At 35.9% G+C, this 19,175-nt stretch overlaps 1 protein-coding gene across 7 annotated transcripts in view; it reads right to left on the bottom strand.

Moving 5' to 3' along the window:
- Positions 1-19,175, bottom strand: part of VAV3 (vav guanine nucleotide exchange factor 3) — a 183,258-nt gene that overhangs the window by 36,235 nt on the left and 127,848 nt on the right. For all 7 annotated transcript variants that reach the window (XM_052800935.1, XM_052800929.1, XM_052800932.1 and 4 more), the window contains one exon: positions 1,240-1,376. In XM_052800935.1, coding sequence (XP_052656895.1) covers positions 1,240-1,376 — 137 coding nt within the window. The remainder of the gene's footprint in view (positions 1-1,239; positions 1,377-19,175) is intronic.

Genomic DNA, 19,175 nt, shown 5'->3' with positions numbered 1-19,175 from the left:
CGTATACAACTATATAGACAAAGATCTGCCAACCAATGTTTGAAAAAATTTATTTTCAGTGATGTGAAGTATCTATGGTCTGCTAAATAACGGGGGCGGTGGTGGTGTTTGTTTGTTGGGTTTGTGGGTTTTGGGGTTTTTTTTGGCAGGGGGGGTACAGTTATCTACATATTTTTTAATAGATAAAGCAATTCTATTGTTTATGACTTCCGCTGGTTAAATGTTGTTCAGGATGATGCAGTGGCATAGAAACAGAGGTCACTGATTCAGTGCTGGTGAGTTTGGAGAAGATTAAATCCTAACTGAAGCCAGTACAAAAAAAAAAAAAAAAAAAAAAAAGACCTGACTAATGTAACAGACCAAGAAGTTTTATAATTATATTCGTTAACTTATTATAGCCTCAAAGGAAAAAGAAAATCATGAAGACAAACACAGGAACAACAATTCAAGACGACGACAGATGCTTCCCAGTTGTTGTTCTATTAATATCCTGAAAGTTCTTCTATTTAGCCCTATTTCCAGTTTATTTCCATTTATCCAGTACCATCAGTAGTATGCAGGATTCTAGTACGAACAATTAAGCAAGCAATCAAGAAAAATGAGACATGCTTTAATGCATTTATCTTTAAAGTGAATGCAAAACAGCATTTTGAATCTTTTTGTAGTTATCAGTTAAAAAGAAATTTCAGTAACAGTAGTAGCGATGTGAATCATGCGATACTAAATTTTACCATCAATAGAATATATTTTTCCCATGTACATAAAAAACTGTCCTTAACTGACTTGAGAGGTCATCAAGAAGTTTAGGTGATTCTGTTTTGCAGAGCTATTTCTCCCCCTATAAATCTAATATTCGTAACTGGGTTTTGCCAATATAGCTTTCAGTTCTGCTATGTTAGAAAAGCGGTGATTGAAAATTCACAGGACTTTGCTGTTTATGTGCCAAACACTCTCCTTAACTCTTACAATTTCACTAGAAGGATTGCTACCAGTGCCATGTTCTTGCAGATTTATTCAACGGGACTTTTACTCTAAGGCTGCAAGACTGAAGCTTTACACAATACAGGAACTAGTGGTAATTTAAAAGTAAAAATAGTAGTATTAGACATTTATTTGGGGTCAAACACGAAGATATTCTTTCATTGTTCAAAAAGGAAAAAAGTTACAAGAGCAATATAGCAATAAGAATTTAATATTTGGGACTAATAGAATATAGCCATTTGCTCAAGGATACAATACCTGCCAAAATAAGCTATGTGCATCTCCTCTAATTAGTTCTATAGTGTCCCCAATCTGGATGTGCAATGGTGGACCATCTTGTGTGGCTGGCTGTGGTATTCCATTGTAGTTTCGAATTACTTGCATTTTTGGTAAACCTGAACAAAAGAAAAAAAAAGAAACAAACAAAACATAAAGTCATCATATATATTTTAGTAATGACAATTTATAAAATCTGAAGACCACAAAAGCAATCAATCAACAAAGGGATACTATATCTTTAATAGCTACCTGTCTAAGGCACTAGGGCAATGCCTTAGTACTGTATCATGTACAACCTAATAGAAAAGAACTACTTTGAAAAAAACATCTTTGTCCTCCCTTCTTCTTGGGGTAAAGTTGATTTCACGTCTATGGAGGCTCTTTCCTCTACATGTGCACCCCTGGCTCTGCATAATGTTGAAATATTAAGGCTATCTTTGTAGTTCAAGGCAAAAATTGTAATGACCCAGTATTAAAGACGCCAATATGGATAATCTCATTAGCTTTAGATCTGTATTACCAAAAAGCCTACTGCTGATGTGAACATGTCCAAGAGAGTAAGGATGACAATCCTTCTAGGCTTTTCGTAAATCTTTTTCTTTTTTCTTTTTTTTTTCTTTCCTGTTTGGTTTTGGGGATTTGGTTTGGTTTTTTTAAATTTTCAGGTTTTGACAATATTTTTTGATACACGTAGCAAAGCCTGGATCAATTTAAGGTTTCATTTTCAAGACAAGAACTCTAGCTGCACACTAGTCCTTCCACATCAATACTGGTTGCATCTGGACAGCTGATATAGATCTGATTGTCATGTAGTCCCCACCTTTTTTTAAGGGAGCAATCCACTTCTTGACACACAAAATATTTTCCCCAAAGATTAGTCTCTCTGCCTGTACATAAATCACTGTTTATATCTACAGTTCCAGAGCCCTCCACAAGCATGTATCAAATGGGGGGCGGGAGGGTGGATTTCAGCAGGAAGAAAAAAATGTGGGTACTGTAACTCCACATTCTTATAACTATAACAGAATTTAAAAAAAAAACAAAAAACACCCAAACTTAAAGCATTATGGACAGCTAGTGTATTGCACTAAAAGAGCATGCCGTGATATTATAAGAAATCTTGAAATCAAGTGAAGTACCACCCACTCCATAACAAAGATAGTAAAGACTTAAAAGCTTTTAGAAAAAAACATTTCTTCCATTCTTATACTGCCAAGGAAAGCATCATTTTAACATAACAGATCTGTTTTAATCACTCTCCCTCTATCTTTAAATAAAGCTTTATATAATAATTTCCTTGTTTTTAACTGTACGTGGGATGTTAAAAATTGCTACGATTAAGTGGGCATATCCATTTATAAACTTAACCAGAAAGTTTTTGGTCAAGTAAGATTTTGTAAGAATATATATTAATAAATACAAATACGAGTGAAAGCATGCAAAGTCAAGGTAGCGGGGCTGCCATATTTAACCAGTTTCTTGCTGGAGAGTCATGATTAACTTAATTCTAACAACAAAGGATCAGCAGGCCTATAAAAGACCTATTTCTGTTGCAAGATCACTACTATAATTTAGGTGGCAAGAAATACAAATATCCATTATCTCCTCTAAATTGTATGAAACATGAAAGGGATCACCTTCAATAATTACTACTCTGTATTTAAGAATAAATACTAATCCAAAGTGCTGATGAAACATTAGGCAAAGTGATACTAGCTCTTACATTACTCAACCCAAATGACACTGTAACTTTTTCTATTTCTTCAAGTCACCTGGCATACTGAAAATGAGCACCTAATTGTTAGTAAGCCATTATTCCAATTAGGTAAATACTAGACTTCACTTTATCTCTCAACTGAAGTCTGTCATGCTTTCAAATACTGATTCAGCATCAAGAAATGCTGCATCTATTGCATGGCAAATAGAAGCAATGCTGCATACAAGTATCTACTCAAAGCTGACAACTTTGTCCTAACGCAAGGGAACTCCCTCATCACACTATAAATGATAGCTCTGCATATGCAATAAACAAGCCGTAAGCATGCACTCATCTCGGAGACATACGTGGAAGTTGAAACAAATGCGCAAAAAATTATTCATGTTATGAAACCTTCTATCAGGTGATTTAGTTTATCACATTTTTAGTGTGCATATACAATATACTTGAAACACTACCTTTGCATTGATCTCATCAGAAGATAATCAAGAAATATCTCATGCACTTTTCAGTGCAAATCCTGGGGGTTTTTTAAAGATACTATACTGCTGACGTTAATAATCACAGACACACGTAAAACGACTACTTATTTCTATTTCACTGGTAATTATGATTATTGGCATCTCTGAAAACCAGGCTAAGAGAACATGGGGAAAAAAAAAATCATGCTGTGCCAACTAGCAGAATTATTCAAAAGTTAACACAGAATTAATCACATTAAAACATGTCATGCCTAGAACACTTGTGTATAATTCAATATGCTTAATTCTGTAAAAATCTACAGCAATTTTGATTATAAAATTCCATTGGCAGATACAATGTTGGAAAATTTGATCTAACACCTCTTCACATCACTAGAAATAATCCTATTCATTTAAAACAGGCTAACAGGTTAGGGTCTTAACAGACTTTATTACCCTACTTCAGATCCCTCCTTAAAACTTCTTTGCCATAATGCCCACAGAAACTGTGACAACTACAGCATTGATGTGCTACAGCTGCTCTCTACCATGGTGACCAACAAATCTTATTCTTCTACTGTGATTTTGCTACCTACTTTTATCCAACTGTTGTCTTTGGTCTACTTAGGAGTTCTGTGCTCAGTGTTGTCTTTGCTAGGAACACACACTGCCTAGTGTAACGCATACGCACTATCACCAGACCTCATAAACCAGTATCTGGAATAACAGGGATACATGGCCATATGCCAGGATTCCCATACATGGAAATAATACGGAAGAACATTGTGATTTCATTATTTGCTGTATTACTTTCATTCACCCACTTTAGGAATGATACTACGTCCTAGCTTCAAGGCCGCTGATCAAAGATGCACGTATAAACAAGGGAAATTATTTTCTGGTGCTAATTATTTAAGCACATGTTAGGCTTGACTCAGATTCTGGAAAGTACTTTGTACCTTGAAGTACAACAACTGAAAGTAAATTCACTCTCCAACAACAGGAGTGTCTGAGTCACAGAGAATATATTCATTTCAGTATCACCAATACCAGACACGCATAAAGAGCCTGTATTGATCAAAGATATAAAAGCAGTGAATGTACAACTAATGTGTTCTACTTGTATGAAAATATCATCAAAAGGACCCATCCCTGTTACATGATTTTGAACATTTTTTAAAAATCAGTTTTTCCAGGAACAAAAGACTAAATGAAATCTTTGAATCAATTAATCAGAAACAAGCACATATTATTCTGGACTAGCTATTTTTCCATGGATAACTGTTCTTCCCGCAGAACTTCCCTTATATCACCATTAAGCACGGAAGAAATAAATGGGGTACAGAAAAGTTACTAAATTGAGGTAAAGAGTCAAAGACTTCCAAACAGAATACTCAACTTTCTTTTCACCATATAATTACAGATTTGATGATAGTAGCTCAGAAACAGTTTAGCAGATTAACATTGAGATGGTGTACATTTAATTGGATAGAATCTGGTCAGCCCTTCACATCCTAAACCTATACAAAGTACACTGGAGTGTGATGGATCAAGTCCCATCATTATCGCAGGAAGCAGCTCAAACAATCTTTCAGCTGTTTAGCAAGCTTATCCTAAAACTCATTTGTTTCTACTGTTCGTTTTAGAACTTTGTTCTCTGAGCATTTAGAATCTTCTACTTTCCAGTGTAAAGTAGTTCATGGCCAACTTGCATCCATCTAGAGGAGGCAGTCTGAATAGTTCTTTTCCTTGTCTGCATTTATTTTCATAACGTAGTTACAGAGAGCAATCATACCCCTTTTAACCTCCATTTTGCTAGGCTAAACAAGCCAAGTTCTTTTAGACTTTTCTCATAACGGATCAATTCTTCTGAGGCAGTATACCACCTGCTTTACTGAAGTTCAGACAGACAAGATGTAGAGTATTTTCCTTGTCTATGTTGAAATTTCATTCTTAATTGGCACATGGATTCATCACAAATATACTCATTAAGAATCCTGAGTATTTGCTGTAGTATAATAATGCAGACAAAAAAAAGCAGTATGTTACAGAATCCCGAAATGTTTAAAGTGTAATTATGGATCATTTGTGATAGAAACAGTATAGAAACATTACGCATTAATGACTGAAATGTGAAATATGATAAGCATTAGAGACACTGCCATTGTGATGTACATAGCTGCAGTACTGAGAGGATGTGACAACTCCAGAAAGCTTCTGGAAACATATCCAGCACAAAACTGTTGTTCATGAGTATGTTTACAAGCAGATAAAATTTGAACACACAGGACAAGGTCAGGATTCAGCCATGCATCACTATAATTAATGTTAAAAATCCCATTGGATTCTATGAGGTCAGATTTCCACATGACTGAAAGTTTTGTCAGGAAACTTTCTAATTTAAAGATGCAAAACCAGGCCTGCAGTTTCCAACCTTGAAATCAAAAAGCAAACTGATCCAGTTATTCCACCAATAAATAGATGAAATTTACTTCACTTGGAAACCAGGAAAAACCCCAGATTCCTAGAAAAGTCTTCATAGCCAAGCTCTGGGTCACAGACCTAACACGAATTGATAATCTAAATTGTAGCTCATGAGAAAAGCAGAAAGTGTGCTAGAGTCAGGGTTTACAAAGTACCAATTCAGCTTATGTTATAGAAAAATAAAACCTTTCATAAACCATACCACAAATTTGAGTATTTAAACTCATAGTCAAGGAAGAAGGTTACATTTTAGAATTAACATAGTACATAGTAAATTAGAATACCCATTACATATGAAATGATGAGAAAGTATAAACAAACTACTTGTATTCCTTACAGCAGCTCTGCATTTATGAACAGCACTGAATGACCCTCAGAGTTTCATGCTGAGATTCAAAAATGTTATTTTTTGCTAACAACATGCATAATGCGTGCCCTATGATGACCTCTATCTGTCAAAATTGATTCCAGCATCTGTTACTTCCAAGCAACACAGAACATGGTTTACACTTTGGGCAGGGATCATTTTAACATACAGGATAATGACACAGAGTATAGAAGACCACAGTTCAAAGGTGAATTTGTGGATATACTATTAGCACAAAGACGTAAAACAGCTTTGTCTGCATTAAACATCCATTCCTAGTTAATATGAGTCTTGAAGGATGACTTACTTTTTCTCTCGGGAAAATACAGCCTAGTCAACAAATATTTATAACCTGATCCAAAACCCACCAATGTAATGGAAGAACGCCTCCTGACTTCACGAGGCTTTGAATCTGAAACAGAATTTTAGACTATCTGACAAGGCCACATCTTAATGTTTCCAGAATCTCAACACAATGACATAAGCCTCTCCTATAGGAAATGACATGAAGTCTCACTAATTCTGTCCTTCCTTTCACCAAAAGAGAGGATTGGGTGTCTGTTTGGAGACTCTGAACTTGCTTTAAACCTTTTTGGTTTATATTTTTGTAGCTACAAAAATAGTGAATGCAGCTCTGCTGAGGAACAGACTGACATTTAGTGATTGATAAGCCTTCCATAGCAAAGACCAGAAGAAACACTCCATCTCAAATCTCAGAGCAAGTGCATCTCCAGCCATCTTCACCCTCCAACCAGGAAATGAGGGCAAACTAACCCACAGCAGTATCTCATTGTCTCATTGGATTAAATGTCTGAACGGTGACCCAAATGATCATGAATCATTTCAGCATCACAAACTAAAGACACACAGGTAAAGGAGACTCTGTATTTAAATAGAAGTGAAGAAATACAAAATTAGTATTTACACCACAGTAAGTACAGTTAGACTGTGAAGGTTTCAGATCAAGAAGCATAACTGCAGATAATAAAGTAACAAGGAGTTATGATAAAAAAAGAAAGAGGAAAACAGATGGGTTGGTAAGGACAGCAGTGTGAATAGCAAGTGGACAGTTATACCCACAATCTGAGCATCCACGACAAAAAACATCAGCTTTTGCCAGCTTTTTTGGCAATATCTTGGTCCAATACTAATATTATTAAAAGCTAGTTAAAGGGAAGCTCTATTCTGAGCATGGACTACATGAAAACACAGTCCTTTGGCATTCTCTGTATGTTCTTCAAATCAGCTCTGCTAGCTTCAGCTGTTTAAAATTCCTGTTCCTAATGATTTTGTTGCAGACTTAACGGTAAACTGGATTCTCCTCTCTTGCATTTATCAAGAGAGCTGCTGCTTAATTCCTAATCAGTGCCATCTATCTCCACAACCAGTGGAAGTCAATAGCTTTGTACAGTTACTGCCAAAGGCAAAACTTGTCTAGAAGGACTTCTCAGCTGGTGAGGAGACAGGAGAAAAGCAATCCTACACAATTTACAAAAAAATACTTACATTCAGTTTCTGGGGCTGTCTATTAATGACGCAAAAGAAAATAGGTGGGTTTGTTGGTTTTTTTTTTTAACTTTAGGCTGAGTGCTTATGACACAAATTACAGAACAGAACTCACGTACATGGAACATGCCAGCATAGTCTTTTAAGTGCACTCTTCAGAGTGGCAACGATTTAAATAATTACTATTGGACAAAATTAATACAATGAATAAGTACATAGACATACCTCAAAAGATATTTTAATTGAACTTTTAATTCTCCCAGTCTTAAGTCATTATTTTTGTATGTCATCATAATTAAAAGTTCTAATTTTAGATATTGCTTATAAGCCTTACATTCAGGCAATATGACAAATGCTGACACTGCCTAAAAATCAGGTTTGAGTATTTCACTTGTTTGTCTTCTCTTTAGCAGTTTTGTCTTTGAGTACTCTTCAATAAAGTCTCAATATTTTTCACATGACTAACCACAACCCCTGAGTTTGCTGCTTGACTCAATTTTAAGTCAAAAAACTTCAGAAGGCTGATTATTAAAACATTTAACAGTTACCATAAGCCTTACTCAACTAACTGTTTAAGCTTCTTCTTATATAGTTATACAAGTAGAGCAGCCCTGGCAGAGCTTTCTTCCATAAACAGAGAACTCGCAAGCACAAAAAAAAAAAAAATCTTCACTATCTCATAATTCAGATGACAAATTTGTAATGCACTCCAAACATCTGGTAAACATTCATGTTTCTCTTCCACTTCCACAGAAACAGAAGATTTAAAGACTGTCATCCTACAGGACAAATAAAACTACTGAAGAAGTTATTTTCTTTTTTACAGCCCTAGCCTTGCGTTCTGTGACTGTCCTCCCTCAACTGTTCCTACCATTGTACCTCCTTAAAACCTTCTTGAAGCAGCGTTTGGGGTTTCCTCCAGCCCTTTACTACCTGTCAAATCTTCTGTAATTATTCAAAGACTCAATTTTTCCACCATTTCTTTTTAATGCTGCATATATAAGCTGTATTCTTGGCAGACACCTCTGCAAAAATGGTCAACCATCAACTAAAATGAAGATGTGTGGGAGGAAAAATCTGTCTGCTAACAGTCTGATCAACAACTTGTTATCAGAAACAGAAAAACACCACAACTCAGGAAGTCCTTTTGCTTCTTCAGGTTTTGTAGACCTGATCATTAGCAAAAAGCCCCCTTTTAAGTAGCTGTATCTCCATTTTCCAGTTAAGATCCATGCAAAACTTGCAACTACATTGCAGATCATAGCAGGAGTTCATTACAAGGAAAATAAACAAGTCTAGCTATGTTATTCAATTTACATGGTTGCATTTTTGAAACTGTGTGACTTCTGAAATATTTCTACATAGATTGTTTGGGGTTTTTTTACAGTAGTTTGTTTTGCTTAAAGAACCATGCATAGATAAACAGACATCTTTCCCTGCTCTGAATATCAGTATTTGACTTATCTCAAATGTTTTTTCAGCAAAGATATTTGAGGATAACTCTCTATGCTTAGTGACAACATAAATTAGCAAAATCAGCAGCATGGGAACATGGACACTCACTGAGGTGGACAGTACCATCTCAGTAACAGCTTTTTTCCAGGTCTTCCAAGTCAAGGCCAAACTTTATGCTCAGCTTAGTGCTCCTATAAATACAGCTAGCATTTATTTTGATCAGAAATAAGCAATTTAGCTAAGAAAATTCAGAATCCAAACTGAAGTTTCAGAATTGATTTTTTTATTTAGAAAAATAACTCCAACAGAAGGCATTTTCTTACTTAACTCCTAAGCAGGGACATTTGGCACATCATGATATTCATTTTAAGGAATCTGGAAGCTTGTTGCCTCTGTGCAAGAAAAAACAGGCACTGCAGAAATGCTTCTGAACAGCCATGTTTTTAAAATTGAGAAAGGCATAAGCGCTGCCCTTTGGGAAACAAATGAACCTATCACTGTTTAGATGACCAATGACCATTTGTGTCTTACGGTGGTTCTGCTCACAACTCTCACAGATTCAATCCTCAGGTTTAAACTTCTTTTTTGTTTCTCAAAACAGAACAGAAGGAAAAGAAACTGTGAAGATTTTGGGAAGTTGGGGGACAAAACGTTACAACAGAGCAAAAGCAGTCCGAAAACTAGTTAAGTAACTGCAGAAAGAATCTACTGACATACAAATGCCAACCGATTCCTGTTTGCACAGCAAACATTGTCAGAAGCTGTCTAGGCATCATTCAAACACTCAATCTTCTTTTAAAATACATACATTTGGTTTTGTACATCCATATGTAACTGCGGCAATAAAGAATCCTATTTTCAGAAAGTCAAGTACGAAGTACTAGAAAGGTCAAGTACCACTAGCTCCAGCTGCACTTGTCAAATCTTTTTAAAAATTTTTTTAAGCTTGACAAAGAAACTTTAGCACATTAATTTAAAAAACCTGGACATGCCCTAGATGGATAACTGTGGATTGCAAATGCAAGAAAGGATGTTTAAAATCATAGAAATTTCATGTGCAATTCCAACATCATGTCGTATTATTTATACTCAAAACCAGGTACTCGGCATTTAAAACTTTGATGTCTGCAGTTTGTCCTCTCTCAAAAAAGAGGGCTCTCTCCAGGACTGCACTGAAAGAAAGCAGAATAGAGCTAGGAAGGTCACCAACTTTATAATGGTCATAGCCACATATATTTTGTGATAAATTAGAGTGAAAACTTATTCTACTTTCGCTGACAGACCTTGGTTTCCTTTTCATAGCATGTCTTCCTCCAAACAAGTGTTAAGGACAAGCTCTTGTGTTTTGTACAATTTAACTTCAAATGCTTATTCAGGCAACTAGTCCTTACTTGCAGTGACACAGGCAGCTGTCTTTGTGAGATCAAGGGTTTTTTGGAATTGACTAGATTAAGAATCTCAGCACTTTAAACAAACATTAGAAATGGCTGAGTGCTAAATGTCTTATCATGTGACTAAACAATAAAGAATAATCAGGTTTCAAAAATACAGTTTTCATTTGTTTTGACGAAGTAATGAAATTCATCATTTCAATGTAGTGTAGTAGGTGAATTGGGGACATAAATTTTAAAAATAATGTTGCCTCAAAACTAAGAAGCTTCATTATTTTCTTTAAAATTGAGCAAACTCCAGTTTTGACATATGAATTAAAAAGTGTGTTACACAAGGTGTTGTTTTTTATAAAAGCACAAGGTATGAAAATTAACCAGTGTTAATTACCACATCTTTTAATGTGGTGCCATAGACAGGCATGGCATTCTAAAATGTGTATTTGTTCAAACAAGTACCTGCCCTGAGGAGCTAGCAACTTACACTGGGCAGATACTATAGATGAGCTATGAAGGTGTGTCCAGACAGTAGTAGATTATGTGCAGCAAAAGACTCTGAAAAACAGGGACAAATCTTGGAAAATACAAATCCATTATTCCACAGAAGTAATTACTCTGAGCTATATTTTTAATACTACCTTCTGCCTGCCCAGGGATGATTCTGCAGCAAGCAGTAAGAGGAAAAAGGCTTGAGAACAAGAGCCCCACTCTGGAAACTGAATTTAATACTGTGAAATCTCATTAATCTTACACAGGACCTAAATATTTTTCTGTTGTTGAGCATTCACAGACTGAATAATTTTGAAAAGAACTTGGTCAATTACATATAAACAAACATAAACTTTGTCCCTTCTAAAAAATAAATATACTGCAGTAAGAATATGATTGTCAAATCTCACCTGCAGTGTGCCCAAAAGCATGGCATGACAGGAAGCAGCCCTACCTTTCAACAAGTCTATTCAGCATAAATGGATTTAGTCATCCTGCTGAACACACTGTACGCTTCAGTGTACAGATACTGTACACTAAAATAATAATCACGGACAGCAAGATGGTAACCCATGAAAACACACACCTATGCCACCTAGAATCTTTCACAGGTCTCAATTTAAAAACATCCATTGTTGAAAATGTGCTGAGATTTCATTCATCAAACATTGCAAAAATGAAAATTAAATTATCTTTCACACAATTTCTTTTGTGCTCAGTATTGACTAATAGCATCTGCCTCTTCGGTAACAGACTTCACTCTCCATTTCTGCTACGTACAAGAAATAAAGTCTCTGGCAATACAGGAGTTTTCAATTATTACATAACGTGAAGGGGAAGTGGCCGATGCCTGGCAAAGCAGACAGGTTCCAGCAAATGACAGAATAATCTTACCTGCACACAACCTCTTCATACTGCTACATAATCCTTCAGCTTTTCAAGTTAAACACTCTTGTGATCTTCCTCTTCAAGCAATTTTTCTTTTCTGTGGCCTCTACCCTGATTATGGCAGATACCTCTTTTACTTCTTAATTGACAGTTCTTAATCTACACGCAAAAAAATTTCAGGCTATATAGACCTTCTTTGCATGGAAGCATCTGCAGATGAATGTTGCCAAGAATTATGGTATTACGTTAAGCAATGAAACAACACTGTTGCTTTGGCTGAAACAAACTTGCTTTCAAAAAGTATGCCTACTGATTTCTGGTTTGTACAGGTTACAGCGAATAATTTTTTTTCTTTGGGAAAAGAGCACAAAACTTGCTTTCCTTACAAAATATTTGTGTTTTAAAAGTATAAAAGGATGAGTACGTATTTCACTGTTACCGCAATGTAGTTAAAATTGTTTATCCCTAAATAACATACACTTGTGATTTTGGTTTTATGCCACTACTTTGCAAATTTAAAGCACTGGCAATCTCTGAAAATAACTTCTAAGACATCCAAAAGGCGTAGTATTTTGTGATACCTCCAGCTTTTCCACAAATTTGTAGTATCCCTAGCCTCATTCAGTTGACATACCTATACACAGACATTCAGACCACATTTTAAGTATCCACTGAGTATAAAAATATATATATCTTACATATTATCTGATCTCACTGTCTTCATTTAGAAGTTACCCTTTCTTTTCTAGCAGGACTGGTGTATCAAAAATTATATACTACTCTGATGCACTAAAGCTTCTGCAAACTCCCTCCCTTTTTATCAAAGAAAAATATTTTCAATTTTTAGTACTAGTTTTAAAAATTGTTTAAAAAATTGAATCACTTAATTTTCTGTGTTTACATATAAATAAGTCCTTAACTTGAAGATGGATCACATGGTGAATAAATAATAAGCAGTAAAAGGGTGTTGTTTTTAAGATAAAAATGAAAATATACAATAAAATCATCCATGATCACTTGATCTTTGTTGCAAAATCAAGAGGTTATTGGTAAATTATCATAGGCAATAAAGATGGGAATCAAGTCCAGTCCCCTGTCAAGATGTCAGTCTTGCCATAATAATCAGGCTCCATCTTAAAGCCTTTTTGTTTCTTTCCCTCGCCCCAAGAAAATCCTTGTATATTCATCTTCCCAATAGTGAAGGTTCTCCTTCTATTTTCTGTGTCCAGTCTGAATGTGTACTCCAGCAAACAATAGGTAATTCATTAGGACATAAACCATACCTGAAAGCAATAAAGGATATGAGTTGAAGTTACGTCTAACCAAGGATGAGTGTATTCTGTTGCACTAACTGTGCAGCCTCAGGACTGAGCTGGTTCACCAACCCAGTCAGAAAGAAAATCACTTATTTCCCCATCACTGCCACTGCCTCCCATGACCAGTTTTCCATTCTCTCATTGAAGTGACTTAGCCCTGTGACCAGACAATCATTAGATTCAAAAGAAAGGGCAGTGAGGGAACAGCTGAGTAGGAAAACACACCACACCTTGTGACAACAGCCTGTAGTCACATCAAAGAATCACCAGAGATCAAACTGACACTAGCAGAACACCCAGAGTTGGTTGGTTTTCCCAAAAATACTGCCCTGACAAAGAATACCACTTACACACTTAAATCCCAGCATCAGCTCTTTAAGATTAGTTGACCATTCAAAAGTTTCTCAGATGCCTGAGCCATGTGCAGAGCAATGTACAATTACAGGACTTAAATCAACACCACCAGAAAAGGACAAATAACAAAACCAGCCCACAATGCACAAGAACAGTCAGAGACTTAAGTCTCCATCATTAAGTCTCATACTCTTTTCCTTTTCAGCTTTTCTCTTTATTTATCCTCTCTTCTCCCCACAATCAAGCAAAAAAGGAAGAAGGGGAAAACTATAGGGCAACCTGTAGAGTCTTACATGGAAAAATAACTAACCACCCCCCCCCCCAAAAAAACCCACCCACATTTAAATTGTAGAAGACGTGGGGACATTAAGTGAATTCCACTGTACTAAAATGATTACTGCTAGTTGCAAGACGACTGCTAATGCCAGGGGTGAGATGCTATTCTGGAAAGAAAGCTATGATCCATACATGCAGCTTTTGTTGTTGTATCATATTTCATGAAATTTATTGCTGTCAAACCCAATTAAGGAAAAAATCCAAGAACCATAAACGTGCTGCTTTATCAGCTAAACTAAAAGATATAGTGCCTCATGCTCTCTCCTCTCCCCACATCTGTTCCAAATGGGCTGGTTAAAGAATAACCTCTAAAGTTAGTGGAACCGAGGCATGTTTTCAAGATATCAGATAATGAAGTTACTATTTAATTCCCTGTTACACACTAAAGCTAAAGAAATGTAAGTTCTGAAACGTGAAAGACTGAACACGTCTTCTATTTATTTGCAGGTCAGCAAGAGCAGCAATGGGGGCTGAACTCAAGTGCTTTCTCTAAATCCCTTATAAAGGTACCTGACCTTTTTTCCTGGATAAACCACATCAAAGGGTTAAAATAACTGGGTTGAATGAATTGATTCTACTGAAAAATCAATCAATCAGACCAATTTTTGTACTGTCACTACTTGGAAAGACTAAGTACTAAATAAATTCAAATATGAAATTGCTGAGCAGTTTAATTGTGATCTGCAACCTATTTCTTAAAACAGCCTCAGTACCATAGAAATAAGAGGTTAAGTGTGAAAGCAATGCTTTAAAGTAACTCAATTATAATCAAGAGATGTCCCAACACAGATATCTGATATTTGTACGAGACAGACTGGTAAAGCCTACTATAAAATCAAAATTTGCAAATATATGGATAAATATAATATAAAGACTAAAAATACTTTTTAAAGGAAAATCAGGGGATATTGTTTAGAGTTTTTTTTAAGTAGACAATGAACATGAGGATCAAGATTATATATTAATACAGATTAGCAAAATAATTTTAACAGGACTCACTATGAGGCTCTCTTCCAGTTTTCACAATATGAGAGGCAAAGCTCCCCCCAGATAAATAAGCAGCAAAAGGACAGGAAGTAAAATGTTGAAACAGTAACATCTTTTCAAATAGAAGCTGGTTTCCAAAAGGGTCACCCAAAGGAATCCGTGCTTGGACATCCGTTGTTCAAAAATTAATAAGCAGTATTGAAATGGGAGTAAAAGTGGATTAAACCTTGTAGAAGGTGCAAAATTATTTCTTTAAAAAGAACACTACTTGCAAAGAATTGAAGGAAGATTTCATGAACTGAAGTGCCTGTATAATAGGATTACAAATCACAGAATAAAGTTGGCTGGAAGAACCTTTGGAGGCCATTTGGTCATAACTTCATGTAAGATGTAACTTAAAAAATACAAAGTAACATATAGGTTGAATATTCATCCCTAATCATGGACTCTAAAACAGCTACCATCACATAGACAACAGTTCTCAGAGTAACTGCTAACTATTCTTTAAAATCAGTTCTTTAAGATCATAATCTAATTCTGCTATGTATGAATACTAAGAAATTTCTTGGAGCAGACCACAGAAATAGAAAGAACCACCACTCTTGGACCTAGAAGCATGCAGACAAGCAAACAGGATGGTCAGACATACAGAAAAGCTTCTGTGTCAAGAATTAAGCAGATAATGGCTCTTAAGGTTAGAATAGAGATGACTGAAGGGGATATGCCAGAGACAATTCAAGAGTGGCACAGAGACAATAAGCAGAGAAAAAGTATTCATTATTTATTTATTATTCACTTTCTTGATTCAAAAAATAGGAGGTGTCAAAAAAATAGGCAGCAGGTTTAAAACAAAAAAGTACTTTATTCACACAACTAATTATGAAAGTAACAGTTAAAGGATGTTGTGAAAACCAAGAATTTAGGTTGGCTCAAAAAGTGCAATGAAAATACGTGGAAGAAAATTTAAGACCTAAGAAACAAAAACACAAGGTACTGGGGGAAGTTACCACAACATCTTACCCCATATTCTATCCTTAAGCATCCATTTAATTGGCTACTGTTGAAGAAGGGATCCTGGGATAGATTGGCCTGCAGCCTAACTCAGCCTCATTGTTGTCTTCCCTGGGAAGCTCAAAGACGTGAGCAGATTAAAAACTCTCCTGAAAAGCAGCATCAGTTTCTCAGGCTCTTCCCTCTGGCCCCTTCTACCAAGCTGTAAAACTTTCCTCAGGCAGAAGGCAGAGGCAGTTCTGGGAGCTTTTCTTCTGTGAATTGTCAGCAGCCTTTTTTCTCCCATGGGATGGCTGCTTTCAGTTTTACAATGTTTCCCAAATTCTTTGTGTGAGAATTACTTTGAAGTAGTGATCAAATACTGATTTAGTTAAATGAGTGAGCCACAAAAAAAGAAACCATATGCTTTAGAGTACTGTTAAAATTCAGTAACTTTTGACTATTTTTAATCATTCATTGCCTTATTGTCTTTGGTTTGCCTTCTGAGAATGACAGTACCCTGAAAGATTTAAAACAGATCTGAAAACAGATGGGTAAATGCAATACTCCTCTTGAAGATGAATACAAGATTTCTAAGTCCCAACAAACTTTAGCAAAATGCTACAGAATTCCCTTCTACTTGCTGTGGTAACTAAAGGCAACTTTGCACCATATGATTTCTACACATGCCTCCTTTGGTTTTTTTAAGTGCTGTACTAATTTTTTGTGTACGTAAAACACAAAACAGTATATTTTTTGTTTTATTGATCATACTCGTAAGCCCATTTTGTTCACTTTTACCTTAATCTTTTTCTCCTTTCTGCCTGCCAACTCCCTTGTAGTTATCTGTAAACAGTGACGTTTTGCTTAGAACAGTCCATGCTGAGTGTTTTTATGCAGAAAAAAAGAAAGATATTGTAGGATTTTTAACATACCTCAACTTAAAAATTATGCTAATACATGCTAAGCATGTATTAAACACCATTATTTCTCTAAGAGAAAAATAAAATGTTAGTTGCGCAAGCTACAGAGACAGTCCCAAAAACACATCCAGTAAGACAAAAGAGCCTAAATTACTCAACTACAAACTAATCTTGCAATCCAACCAGACAAGGATGAAAGAGTTTGACAAAATAAATATATTTCACCCTTTGGCATCTGGGTCTTCTGATGTTTAATTAAAAGAAAAGGCTAAAGGCTATGTTCTTCTCTGAATGTTAGCTCACTGCTGAGATGCCAAAGGGACAGGCACCTTTCAAAATACCTCTCCCCAACAGGAATGTAAAAATAATTTTAATTTAAAATATAACAACCCAAATAAAATTCATTAAACTGCATTTGAAGTGCTTCATTGGAAGACAAAATTCTGCTTTGCCTTCCAGAAATGCATTAGTGGAAAATTTCTTGGTGCAAAATATCAGACATGTTCTTTCTTGTATCACAACAAAGATGAATTCGTTATTTTGGGAAACAACAATAGCTCAGCACACGGCATTAGCACGGTAGTAAAAAAAAGCTAGGATCCTGAATGTAATATGTATTTTTAATAAATGTGAGATAAATTAATTTGATCTCACAAATTAGGTCACACAATTCAGTGTATCTCTAAATTTACTGTTGCTGAGGTCCACCTGGAAGTTGTCCCAATAACTGCTCCTAAGAACATGGTGACCACAAAGGAATTCACTGACTCTGGTCTCAAATCCCAACACTGTACCAGCCACATGACGTAAAACATGTTAAAACACATCTATCAATACTAAGAGCTGGTCAGGTTAGAGCTGCAATCCCAGTCCTTGAAGGACTCCAGAACATTCAGAATTATACAGCACGTCAGCAAGCAGTATTGCCTTTATCCTGCTAAGGAGTCTTCCTTCTGCAGCAAGCGTGCTCCTAGCTGCCCTGTTAGACGAGTTCATACCTGCAATTCACCTGGTTCACATAGATTCCTAGACACAGGCACTGTATACTTTATATGCACCTTGAACAAAGTGTTTAGATCCTGTGTAGACAAGGAAAAAGCATCCACAACCCAATAAAACCCACCCAAAAGTTAAGCGTATGTGTTACATATACGTATAATCAAAGCTCGGTTTTGGTTCTGTAGCTTAACACATTACCATGTAGAGAAGTCTTTAGCTACTTAGCAAATCTAATGCTCCGCAAACAGTACAAAATTATCTCTAGGGAAAACACACAAAACTATATATACTTTGTTATGATTGTTAATTATTAGACATACTTTATGTCCAAGAGAAGTAGACATTTGAGTTCCTTCAAGTCTCTAAAACAGTAATTTCTCTCTCTCTCTCTCTTTTTTTTTTTAAGCCATATAGGCTGCATTTTTATCTATAATAGGAAGTTGCAAAAACTAAATCAAAAGGACATAAACAATCAAGTCATTCTGGTTAGTCTGCATGCAGCAAGCCTCCAAGTCTCCTGGTCAGTTACAGGATGTGATGGATGTTTTACTGCTATGAACCTTACTAGGTTATCCCGTAACAGTAAGCAGCGGGAAAGACCTCAAACTTGTCAAACAACTCTTCGCTAGAGGAAGTTTTGTGAAACATTTCTCTTTCCTCCAGTATTCCTTCAGGCTTTCCCCAATTTAATTTACAGTCAGCTGCTCCTTCACGTACACATTCATTTTGACCAGCCATTAAAACCCATGGTTATGTTCAATGTAAACAGCATCTAAAGCTGAAAAGAATGTCTTATGTATACTCTAGTACTTGAGTTCATGCTCCCCCAGAAGTCAACTCCCCCAGAAGCTTTTCATAGATATTTAACAGAGAAAGAAATAAGCCCGTGGGACTCTGAGCATGGTCCTGAGGCAAGATGCAGAAACAAATGGCCTGTAATGATTTGCTCTACTCGGTCTGAAAGGAAAGACAAGACCTATTAGAGGGGATTGCTATTCACTCCTATGTTTTATTGACAGGAAATATAATTAACACTACCGAATGTCTCAGAAAAATACCTATCGATGTATTTCTTGATTCTATACACAGAAACTCCTTTACTAAAGGAAAAAATGCTGCCTTGGTCTAATCCATCTTGATGAAGAGAGTCATAATAAAGAGATACTATTAGTGACGTCAGTCAGCTCCTCACTTCTCATGAGAAAACTAAATCCTGGGGGCTTGTTTAATTGGCTTTTTATTTTTGGTAAACCTT

The sequence above is a fragment of the Harpia harpyja genome, chromosome 11, assembly GCF_026419915.1.
Source record: "Harpia harpyja isolate bHarHar1 chromosome 11, bHarHar1 primary haplotype, whole genome shotgun sequence".
Taxonomy (NCBI): Eukaryota; Metazoa; Chordata; class Aves; order Accipitriformes; family Accipitridae; genus Harpia; species Harpia harpyja.
The sequence above is the reverse complement of the archived record's forward strand: the minus strand, read 5'-3'. Positions and strand labels throughout refer to the sequence as shown.